The 12,587-nt window shown below is 39.6% G+C and overlaps 1 protein-coding gene across 2 annotated transcripts in view; it reads left to right on the top strand.

The window, feature by feature from the left end:
• Positions 1–4,295: 4,295 nt before the first annotated feature.
• The window catches only part of WASHC4 (WASH complex subunit 4), a gene marked incomplete at both ends in the record, with an annotated part of 33,390 nt that continues 25,098 nt past the window's right edge, over positions 4,296–12,587 (top strand). For both annotated transcript variants that reach the window (XM_084255644.1, XM_084255643.1), the window contains 7 exons: positions 4,296–4,356; positions 6,926–7,065; positions 8,480–8,533; positions 8,628–8,693; positions 9,451–9,496; positions 9,935–10,002; positions 11,942–12,024. In XM_084255644.1, coding sequence (XP_084111770.1) covers positions 4,296–4,356; positions 6,926–7,065; positions 8,480–8,533; positions 8,628–8,693; positions 9,451–9,496; positions 9,935–10,002; positions 11,942–12,024 — 518 coding nt within the window. The remainder of the gene's footprint in view (positions 4,357–6,925; positions 7,066–8,479; positions 8,534–8,627; positions 8,694–9,450; positions 9,497–9,934; positions 10,003–11,941; positions 12,025–12,587) is intronic.

Below are 12,587 nucleotides of genomic sequence, written 5' to 3'. Positions count from 1 at the left end.
TATCGTGGAATCCTCAAGTGTACACAATACAGAACCAACCAATCACCAATAATCTCACAGCCCAAGGATCATTGCTCAAAATGTTGGTCTTTTCCTCACTCAAGCATAGTTAAGCAGTGATGTGATTTTGTGTTTTAGGAAAATGCTTTTGTTAGCCCTATGGAAGGTGGTGACAATTTGGGAGGTATTGCCAATCGGTTAAGTAAGTAATCCCCCATGCCAACGGAAAGAAAAAAGGGCCAGATCAGAAAGGTATTTTTAAAATAAGAAGAATTAAACCTTGTGACTTATTGGGACAGGAATTTGGAAGGGAGGGAGCAATAGAGGGCAAGGCTGTAGTGTCTAGACTGGGCTTCTAGGTGGGAAGTGAGGCCATTCACCAACTCATCTGTTATTGATGGGGTACATCCTGGGTAAGAAGTCCATCCAAAACAGTGCAAAGGCTAACATAATCAACTTAAGGAAGTGGCTGCCGGTGAAGGGTGATGGGAAGGAGGTGGGTGAGGGTTACTGTTCTTCATAACAAACCTTGTATATGTATTTCTAAACCAGGTGTTGGCAAAACCAAAGGATTAGACAGAAAATTTTCAAGTATTTGCAGGTCATAGGGTCTCTACTGCGACTACTTAACTATGCTATTACAGTGCAAAAGCAACCACAGATGATAAATGTATGTCGTCGTGTTTCAATTAAACTTTATAGACATTGGAATTTGAACTTCTTGTAATTTTCATGTGCCATGAAATATCCGTCTTGACTTTTCCAAACATTTAAAAACATAAAAATCATTTTTAGTTTATTCATTGTATAAAAATAGACTGGATTTGGAAAGGCTGTAGTTTGCTGATATCAAATGCTTTGATCATTGCACTGATGCAGACTTAAAACTGCCAAAATAAACAAAACCCCAACACACCTCTTGCAAAAAAAGACTGGAAGGGACTTCTTGGCAAGGTGTACATAAAGAGAAACGACATCAAATATGTTTCTTTGCATGGTCAAACCTTGTGTGCACTTAAAAAAATCAGGGACAAAGATGGCGGCTACCACCATTTCTATTCAACACTGTTCAGTTTAGTATAACCTAATTCTTTAATAAAATTTGAGATACTAGGCTGTGGAATTTGATTTAAACATGTATAAATTTAAAATAGTTAACCCCAGAGACTTAAGAAAAAGTTATATTGACTCAAAACAGCTCACATGTCCAGCATGTGGTTGTGGTTGATATGTTCTATGACTCTTACATGTATAATCTAAATGACTCCTCACCAATCCTATTATGTGTCTACGATTAATCTCCCCATTTTACAGATGAAGAAATTGAGTCTGAGTTTAAATTATTTGGCCAGAAATCATATGGCTATGAAGGAACAGAATTATGATTTGCACCTACACAATTTGGCTTTTCAATGATGAACACCTGAATTATGAGTCAATGCTATATCAATTAAAAAAATTTAAAACTTAAAAAGTGAGAGGAGAAATATCTCAACCTCTAAATATTGTTACAAATATGGGGAAAAGAAATATGCAAAGTTATCAAAATGTTTATCTTGGAGTAAATAGATGATCTGGAGATGTTTTTTTTTTTCTTGTTCCCATATTTTCCAAATTATCTCTAATAAACATGCACTATTTTTAAAAAAAGATTTATTTATGTATACAAGAGCTGGGTACAGGCCAGGGGGTACAGGCTGGGGTACAGATGCAGGGGGTGAAAGGACTCATCAGAGACAGAGTGGGGAACAGAACAGGCAGACTGACTAAAATACACTGCTGAGGGGAGCGGAGGCAAGACAGGAGAGGTCTGCTGCACCATGTGGGTTTCTCCCTGGTGGGCCTGCAATCCAACTCATGCTGCAGAGGCTGTGGATTGCTTCATAGTGTGGTGCTTAACCCCTTGCCCCACCAGGGAGGCCCAACATGCACTATTTTAATTAGAAAAGCCGTGCTTAATTACTACATAACACTCCCTCTTGTGAATGATCTATTAACTTTGATTAATGAGTTTGTGGATACAAATGCTCTGAATGTGGCTTTAATTTATCATTATGAGCTACTCAATAATTGATGCATATGTGACTAATATAGCAAAACTGAATGGTGACCACATAGAAAATAAAGGGGAAAAAGTTTTTAGCTATAAGGCATGATGTTACCTTTAATTTTCAACTTCATTTTTCTTTCTAAAATGTCACTAATACTGCAAGCACCACACAGGCAGGCTGTGTGTGTGTGTCTTCATAATAATCTCTGCATCTAGTCTGGTGCCTGGTATTAGTGGGTACTCAAATATTTGAACTACTACAGATCCACTGGCCTCAGGAAATGTTTTAAGGGCCATTTTGACTTAGCTGTTTTGACTTAGCTATTTTTGGTCCTTGTTGAGATTACAGAACACCTAAATCCTTGTTAAAAATTCAAAAACATAAGCAGATACAGCGAAGCTTGAAAATCCACTTTCTAATCACCAACACGTATTCTTTTCTAGCTCTCCAGTGCCCTGTTATTTCTTTCTATGCATTTCCATGCTTATATGTACTTAAATGTAGATCTTAAACACATAAATGTAGTCACAAATACACCTTAAGTACAGGAACCTCGTGTTGGTTTCTCGTGCCTCTATAAATCCATTTCATTTCTCTTAACAGTTATCTAGTATCTCATAGTATGGCTATATTAAACTTTGTAATTAATCCCTGTGGATGAGCATTTTGATCTTTTGTTTATCAGCATTCACTAAAGACCATGCACAAAAGCGTCATGAATTACTGAATACAGAAAATCCCAGAAAAGCCAGGTGTCAGGTATTTAGACCGCACTTAAACAGCGCCCCTTCCTCTCCCCTCCTTCATGCCCACATTTTAAGAGGAGGGGTTGGAGAGGCGGCCAGCAAGGTCAGAAGGTAAAATTCCTCGCTGGGCGTTGGCACAGCAACTCCTCTGCAGCAGCGGCTTTTCTCAACAACAATCAATCCACTCAGGGTGTGCAGGAGGAGAGCCGCAGGATGTCCCAAGGCGGCGGCACGGAGTGCGAGGGAAATGCAGATTTCTTGGGAGACCCGCTTGGAAAGCGACTTTCTGGCACCCACGCCTTCCAGCTAAACCCCACCCATCTACTGTACCCGTTTTAAACTAGACTGAGGGAGCATCTCCCCAGGCATTAAAAAGTATTCTGGGGCCTCCCCTGGTGGCACAGCGGTTGAGCGCTAGGTTGTGAAGCTGCCCGCAGCCTCTGCTCCGCCAGTTCGATCCCCGGCCTCTGGGTGAGGGTCTCTCATGGCGCGCAGACCTCTCCTGCCGCCCGCTGCTCCCCTCAGCAGTGTACTTCGGTCCTTCTGCAGGCTCTGCTCCCCGCTCTGGCTCTGGTGAATTCTCTCACCCTCCCGCGCTTCTGACTGTACCCAGTGCTTGAATGAATGCATGAATGAATAAATAAATAAATCTTTAAAAAAAAAAAAGTATTCTGGACACAGTGAGTCACAGGCCAAGAGGACAGCTTCTAGGGTCAGAACAGACTAGGACAAACCCAAGGAGGAATAAGGAGGTCTCCAGAGAGCAGGGCAATAAACTCCCAAGGGGATTAAACACACACACACACACACACACACACACACACGCACACACACCCCACTCACCTCCCCAAGCAGGACATTCCTGGACAAGGGCAATAAAAGAAGGACTCCAAGATCAGGGCTGTGAAGCAAGATGGAACTGTGGGCCCAGAACTAGCCAATCACACACCGAAGGGCTTTAAATAATTAGGGCAAAAAGGCAAATATTCTCCGAGGCACGACAGCAGGTGGCTTCCTGGCCCCTCCCTCGCCTGGTTCCACCCGCCCAGACGCCCCACTTGGTTTCTGTTCCTTTTCTCCGTAACAAACTTTCCCGCATCTCTGTCTCTCGAGCCCTCCGCCTCCGCCTCTCCTCGCCTGCTTGCCTGAGTCGCGAGGTCCGCTGCGGCCTCCTCCGACCCCAGCCTGCGGCGGTCTAGCGGCTGTGGTCAGCTCCGGAGCTGAACCCCAGCGGAGCGACGCGGGGGCTCCCCGGCGGCAGAAGAGCAGCGAGGTCCCCACAGGAGCCGCCGTCGCCATGGCGACCGCCTCCGGCCACAGCGCTGGACTCGCTTTCCCAGCGGCCCCCGCGGCGCCGGGCCACAGGCCCCGCCCACCCTCCCCTGCGGGGCGGGGCCGGGCCGGGGGCCGGAAGTCACGTGCGGTGACAGCGCCTCGAGGTCAGGCTGCCGCGACCGCCCCGGCTGCTTGGGCTGCGCCCGGGGGAGGCGTCGGGGTCATGGCGGTGGAGACTCTGTCCCCGGACTGGGAGTTCGACCGCGTAGACGACGGCTCGCAGAGTAAGGGAGCGGCAGGGCCGGGGCGCCCCCGGCCGGCGCAGTCTTGGGGCGCTCCTGAGGGGGGCTCCCCGCCGCGATCGCTGCGCAGCCGGCCCGCGGGGACCCTTTCTTTCTGCCCCTGGGGCGGGAGAGGATGCGCTCCCCGGCGGCCCTTTCGGGGTGGGGGGGCCCCAGCTCTGGCGGGGCGGGCTGGTCCCCGTTGGACTCGTGGGGAGCCTCTGGCGTCGGGGGGCGGCGTCCACTCGGCAGCCCCGGGGCGCGGCCGGGCGCGGCCGGGGGGGGGGGCCCAGCGGCGGGGAGCCGAGGTGCCCCCCGCCGGGCCGCCGGGGATGTCGCCAGCTCCCCCGAGCGTTGCAGCTCCAGAAGAGGCTCAAGTCCGGTTCCTGTTTCAGTTCCTGTTTTTCTTGTTTTCTCCCCAAACCTACTTTCGGGAGTTGGAATTTTTTTCCCTTCATGGTCTTCGGACTGTGGAAGACAGACAGAAAGAGCTCGTCACACGGTCAGGATAAACACGAATGTCAGTTTCTCTCTGGCCACGGCCTTGCCTTGGGTTGAGTGGTGATTCTCTGTGATGTCCTGAATTTTCCATCGCAGCTGGAAAGGCTGCAGAAATTACAGCCGGTCTGCTTCAGATTTTGAGATCTAATTCCCTAATTAAACTTACAAGTCCAGTCTCTCCCCCCACCCTCCAAAATAACCATTCCTTTCTGGGAAGCAAAATTTAATAAGAGGCCAGACTCTCCCAGGGAAACTCTACTTAAGATTCATCTAAATAGGTAATAGGTTTCTAATTTTTGGTGATAGTGATCGGTATACTTGACACAGAGATATTGGGATGTATCACTTGTGAATTATTTTTTAAAATGCAGTTTTCCCAAAAGGTGAATGTAATTTTAAAAAAAATTATGTGAATTATGTGTGATTTTACAAAGGAAGACTAATGTGTGCAGACTCAGATGTGATTGGGTTTTATTAGCCTGTCACGGCAGCATGGACTGCAGTCAGGATGGTTTGCAGGGTTTGTGCAAAACATTCCATAAGATATTAGCTCTTAGGCAGCATAAAAGAAGGTGATCTTGGGGGTAATGACAAAACCCTTTAACTTTTGTGTGGTGGCGTTTCTGTGTTTCCTGTTACAGAGAGACTGCACTTGACATGTGTGCTATGAAATACATACTATGGGAAAAGGCCCCCTACTCCAGTGTCTTAAGAAAATTATAATGCAAATATGATAATGGCCTTGAAAATAGTTCTGTTTAAAATAGAATGAACTGGTTCATGGAAACACGTTTTTTTTTTTTAACATACCAGGCACTGTGTTAGGTATTAAGCATACAAAAGATAAAACAAGGAATGCATTTATTTGGAAGAGATAAGCATGTAAATAGGTTTCTGAAATTTTACTTTTGAATGATTACTATGTAGTGATTTTGGTTTTTTGTTTGTATTAATTTCTTATTTGTATATTTTGTATTTCCTTTTACTTTGTTATTTATTTCATGTCTTTTTATATCTCTTTGTTAATGTTTACCAATTTTACAACTATTCATTATTTTATCACCAAGGAACTTTAATGTCATTCTAGGTTTTCTGTTGCCTGCTATTTTGTGAATTCACAAGCAGACTAAATGAGTAATTCAGTAGCATATTTCTCTAGCATTGCCACTAGTAACACATTTGCTCCTTAAATGCGGCTTTGGCTGGTTACATGGCGTTTCCCATGTAATTGGGAATTAGACTTGAATTTGGGATTCTGAGACTGTTATGCAGTTTTTATATTTAAGCTTTAGAGAAGAGGAGACTTCTCATTTCTTTCCTGTGCTTAGTTTTCATTAATTTTTGGATTATATCTTATATTACACTTAGACTGTTTTCCAAAATAGCCTGTATTAATGCTATAATGAGATAGGAGCTTTAATAAACTCAATCGATCTTCCTGACTCAGAGCATTAGTTGCAAAATAAGGGAGAGTGGGGAACTTTACATTAGTCAATCAGAACATATTTAAGTATTAGGCATTATAGGAATAAATCATTATGAAGAAACAGGTCTGAAACCAATGGAAAACAATACTTAGGTGTTTTTTAAGCAGCCTATTGTGTATAGAATTAAGAATTACATTTGAAATTTTGCTTCAATGACAGCATGGATTTTTGCACCTGATTCAGGTCATGTCTGTTTCTTTTTTTGCAAAAAAGTTGTTTATGACTAAGATGTAGGACCAGGGCACTTTGTTTTAGGTATTATTCAGATTGTTTAAAAGTCTTTGATTATAAGGTAAGTAGGATAATGACTTTCATAATATTTTAAAGATACAGTTTTAAGATGATCTATTTATATACTCTTATCATCTACAGTATTGCTTTTAAAAATATTTTATCTGGAGAAGATTGAAAGTGAATTATTGTTTAGCTTTGAAATCTTTTTTCAAGAAGTCCAGACATTCCAAAATAATACATTTAACAATGTTTAGTATCCACTTTGCTGTGACTTTTGTAATTTTTTGAAGTAAATGCCCTGTAATTTATTACCTGTATTTCTCACTTACTGTTTTAAAATTTAAATTTAGAAATTCACGCTGAAGTCCAACTTAAGAATTATGGGAAATTTCTTGAAGAGTATACATCTCAACTGAGAAGAATTGAGGATGCACTGGATGATTCAATTGGAGATGTTTGGGATTTCAATCTTGATCCTATAGCATTAAAGGTTTGATTTGATTTTTTAAATTTATGTATATATTTTCAGGAGATACTGTATGGTGTAAACATTTTTAAAGAATGGATTTTTTTTTATTTTGAATCTAGAGACTAAATTAAACTGGAAGAAAATTGTTAATTTTTTTCTCTTAGCAGGTGCTTTTGTTTGTTATTTTTGTGGTTTTTTTTTTATAACAACAAATTTCTTTTTTTTTTTTTTAAAGATTTATTTATTTATTTCTACAAGCACTGGGTACAGTCAGAAGTGCGGGAGGGTGAGAGAATTCACCAGAGCCAGAGTGGGGAACAGAACAGGCAGACTGACGAAATACACTGCTGAGGGGAGCAGTGGGCGCAGCAGGAGAGGTCTGTTGCACCATGTGGGACCCTCACTGGCAGCTGGGGATCGAGCTGGCGCTGCAGAGGCTGTGGGCAGCTTTGCAGCCCAGCGCTCAACTGCTGCGTCACTAGGGGAGGCCCTACTTTTGTGTTCTTAAAAAAAGACATAAACTCCAGCTCTTGGAGCTAGATTTTTTTTTCATCATCAAGAAAATGAAGAAGGTTAGGAGATGGTTTCCAGGTTTTATTTGTTTCCCCTTATTGAGTGTATTTTACATACAGTGAAATGCATAGATTTCAATATAAATACACTATTCACTGAATTTTGGTAAACATATAGATCCATGTAACTCATATCTCAGTCAAGATACAGCATATATATGTCATTTCCAGAAAGTTCCCTTCATTTTGAGATAGTTCTATCTTGCTTTATATTTGAAACCATAGCCTGTTACCGCTTAACTAATTACCAGTATCTCTTGAGCATTTATTATGTCCTGAGTCACATAGTGACCTTTTTAATAACAGCTTTATTGAATTGTAATTCACATCATAGTTCTTTGGATTTTACTGTATTCACAGACGTGTAGGAGTATTACCGCAGTCAACTTTAGAACATTTTCACCAGCGCAGAAAAAATCCCATACCCTTTAGTAGGCATTTCTCATCTGGTATGGTGCTAGTACTAAGTAGAGGCTCTAACACAGGTTTAAGTAGAATAGACTTAGGCTCAATTTTTGTATTTAACATTTTTCTTAAAGATTTATTTATTTATTTATACAAGAAACAGGATATAGGCCAGATGTGCGGGATGGGGAGAGGATTCACCAGAGACAGAGTGGGGAACAGAACAGGCAGACTGACTGAAATACACTGCTGAGGGGAGCAGCGGGTGAGACAGGAGAGGTCTGCCGTGCCATGTGGGTTGCTCCATGGCTGACAGGGATTGAACCCGCGCTGCAGAGGCTGTGGACAGCTTCACAGCACTGTGCTCAACTGCCAGCGCCACTAGGGAGGCCCCTGTTATTTAACATTTAATTTTTTTCAATTTGAAAAAAAAAATGTTTTTTCCTTTGTTTCTATAGCTTTTGCCTTATGAACAGTCTTCTCTTTTGGAACTCATAAAGACTGAAAACAAGGTATGGATTCTTAAACCTAAAAATCTGTGTTTAAAAAGCTTTAGCTATCTGCTAAAATTTACTTCTTTTCTTCTTTTTTTACTTATGAAACTAGGTCTTAAACAAAGTCATCACTGTTTATGCTGCACTTTGTTGTGAAATCAAGAAATTAAAATATGAGGTAATTGTGCTTTGGACTTAAGACTTTAAAAACATAATATGAAAGCAAATATGTGCCTCTGTCTTTACAGTGTACATAAATATTAATGTTGACTGAATTGTTCATTAAAAGTAATATTAGTCATGACAACCATTCATTGGGTACTTAGTAAGTACAAGTGCCAAGCTAACATGGTTAAGAGTTATAACAGCTCAGTGACATGCGTGAGGAATAAGATAAGGAAACATGTCTAAAGAGGGTGTCTTGCACAACATCTTATTGCATATTCTCAGTTGGCATCTGCATAGCTTTAAAGGCTGTGTTAGCTGCCATATATACTGACTTTCTAGATGAAACTGATTTAAAAAATTACTTTTGAATCTTTAATAAACATTTAGTTTTGTGTTTCCTTACTCCTGAGCCATTAAAACTGTGGTAGAAGTTGGTAAACTTCATCTTCTTTTCCTCTTTTTTGATACTATGTGGTTGCTCTCTTATCTCCCATGAACTAATTGGGAAGATGTAGAATTAGAATGGTCAGAGAATTCAAAAGTCATAGCTAAAAAAAATCAAAAAGTAATTTTATGTATCAGTAATAATAATTGGTACTCTAAAGATAATTGAATTTACCTGTATTGTAAGCAATTTTTGCATTTAAGTGAATCTGTATGTAAGTGATGGAGCACTCTGCTTAATATATATGGGTAACTGAGAGAACCTAGGAATTTAAAAACAAAGGAGCAACCCTTAAGATTATTTTATTTTATTTTTTAAACAGGCTGAAACTAAATTTTATAATGGGCTCTTATTTTTTGGAGAAGGAGGTAAGTTTTAGAATTTCACATTGTTAATGTCATGATGCATTTTTGGGATTGAAATGAATAAAAAGATAACAGATAATTGTAGGACTATATACTGTATTAGTGTGAGAAAATAAGCATTAAGATTTTTTGTTGGTTGTGTTGTTTGGTAAGCAGGTAAAACCTGAGTGATGAAGCAGCAACATACTCTCTAAAGTATTTGTGATGTTTTTATAAATTCAAAGTACTGCAGCTAGATGAGAATTTTTCTTGATTTCATTAAATAGTGAAAGATAGTTTTAATTGTATGGGTTAATGATTGTCTCATTTTGTGAAAAATTCTGGTTTTAATACTATGTAGATTGGAAGATACACTATTGAATAAAAGTCATATTTTTAGAGGATATTTATTGAATATAAATTACAAAATTGAATTATGGTTTTTCATGTTGACTTTTAAAGCTACAGATTCCAGCATGGTGGAAGGTGACTGCCAAATTCAAATGGGTAGATTTATTTCATTCTTACAGGTAACTTGGTCTTATTTTGGGGGTGGGTTTTTTTTGAAAACTTTGAGTAAGTTACATATAATTTAAAAAGAGTTCTGAAACCTTCAAATGCTGAGAGTGTATGTTGTAAGGCTAAGCACTGTATTATAGATAAGAAGATCATAATTCCTCTAAGATTTTCATAGCATTTTTGGGAAAGTAAGGTATCAAAATAGGTTTCTTTATATCATTTCATTTGTGGACTATTTGTTGTCATACCTTTTAAAATAAATTCTGAACTTTCTACCAGGTAGGAAAAGATTGGTTATCAGAAAAACTTGTTCATGGCAATGATGAAGCTATTACATGAACAGTGATGAAGTTGTTAAAAGCATCAGCAGTGATGCTTCTAACCAGTTGTTTCCAACTTACATAGGCTTTTCATCACTGAAAAGTTTTAGTTATTTTGGTTTACTTTTATAAAAAAGACCTAAATAACTTCTGTTTCTCCTCTCTCCATTATGAAAGCAACAGATGTACAATAGGATAAAAGCAAAACTTAGAAATAAGGGAAAATACCCATAATCCCATCTTCTGATTGATTGTTGGGTGTAAGATTTAAGATGTATCGTCAAATCAAACATGCTCATATATTGTTCAATTCATATCTTTTTTGTCATTGTGTATTTGACTTAATTGAGAGCATGCTGAATTATTCTCTGTGGTGGTATGTGTCAGTCAGGGTCTGGTCCAGAAATCAAATCATATAAGGTATTTTAAGAAAGGGGATTTGATATAAAGAATTAGTTACATAAGAATTGGAGAGCTAAAGAAAACACAGTGAATTAATTCAGAGGAAGCAGATGCCACTGCTCCACCTAGGGGGAAGAAGGGAAAAGGCTGGGGTTGTAAGAATCTGGGAGTTTGGAGAAGGAGCACCATGGAATTGGTGCTCACACCTCTAAGGAGGCGGCACTGCTAAGATATCCCTGAGGCGCAGTACAAGGTTGGTTCCGTGGTGCTCAGAGAAGCTGGAGGCTGGAGCACGATGCCATTGCTGGGGTTCCTGCTCTTTATGTTGGTGGAAGCAGCAAGACATAGAAAGGATGTCCTTTTCCTGCCTCTTTCTAGTCTCCCTTTCCTGCTACCTTTTAGCAGAACCTAACAAAAGATCTCTGGTGCAGGAGTCAAATGTAATTTGTTAAGGTCCCAGTGAATGTGTCAATGTTTCCCTATAGTTGCATCAAAATTTGCATTTCTTATTTTGAGGGTATTTTATTTGTTATGTACCCATTTATGATTGTTAGTCATTCCTGATAAATCTCATTATGTAGTGACCCTCTTAAGCTATAATAATTATGTATAAAATATATGATTATAGAAATATAGAAACTTTCAGAAAATACAGGAAATGGTAGATGTGAGTTGATATTTTATAACAGACATATTCTTAGGATAATTATTTCACTTGCTGTGTGCCAAATGTGTTTATAGATAAGGTTAAAGGTAATGAACATTTAAAGTTATTTCAGCATGACTTCTGGAGACCCCTCCCCCTCATCATCATTTTTTCTAAATTGGCAACTTTTGAATGTCATCATTCATTCAGATGTTCATTCATTTTTTCACTTAATAGGACAGAAATTTATTGAACAATTGAGGCATAGCCACCATACTAGGTAGTGGATATTCCAAGAAGGAAAACCATGGGAATTGTATGAGGAGCTGAAACATAAGGCTTACAGTAGAAGTATGAATGAAATGCTGTGGGGGCAAAGAGGTAGAAATGACCTTGGGATTCAGGAGGTGAGTTAAGAATTGAGTACTTGAAGCATGCTTGAAGTTTTCTGGCCACAGGTTGACTAGAGATTTTACTGGAAAACTATTTTGTTTTTGTTTAACATTGTTACCATAAAATTCAATCAGAAATGGTGACATTGAAAAAGCAACTTTGTAACATATACTCAACTTGTCATTTCAGGAACTGTCTTGTTTTGTTACCAGGTGCTATGAAGTGGTGATGAATGTAGTCCATCAGTTGGCTGCCCTCTATATCAGTAACAAGTAATGGATTTTAGAAATATTTTTGCATTTATTACAGAGATACAGGAAATGTTTCCCTAAAACTAGTTAATTGTCTGAAATAGTTTTTTGTTTGTTCACTCACTCATTCCTTCATTCATTTATGCAGTATTCTTTGAATGCCCACAATACTTCAAACACTACTTGATGTATAAATACTAAGACAGTTTCTATCATAGTGACTGATTCCATTAACTATCTGAATGAGATGTTCTTGGAATAATCTTAAAGGAATTTGGTATACAGAACAAGGCTAACATGGCAGGAGTAGATGTACTATGTACTCTTCCTTTATTCTTTCCTCTCTCCTTTATATTGGAGGTTCCCTGGCTTATTAGAATCATATGAGACTTCTCACACTAGAGCATCTTGGGGGTGGGTTGGGGCGGAAGAACTAGGGTATTCACAATGAAAAATTTTGTGAGTAATTCTAATGGTCTTCCAAATTTGGGAGCTTTGCCCTAAATCAAGAGAAGTGATTAAATTTTTGTTGTGCCCTTAACTATTCTTACTACCACAAAATGACATCTTACATTTGATTAATA

The sequence above is a fragment of the Talpa europaea genome (assembly GCF_964194135.1).
Source record: "Talpa europaea genome assembly, chromosome: 15".
NCBI lineage: Eukaryota > Metazoa > Chordata > Mammalia > Eulipotyphla > Talpidae > Talpa > Talpa europaea.
Note: the sequence above shows the minus strand (reverse complement) of the source record. Positions and strands in the feature narration are given on the sequence as shown.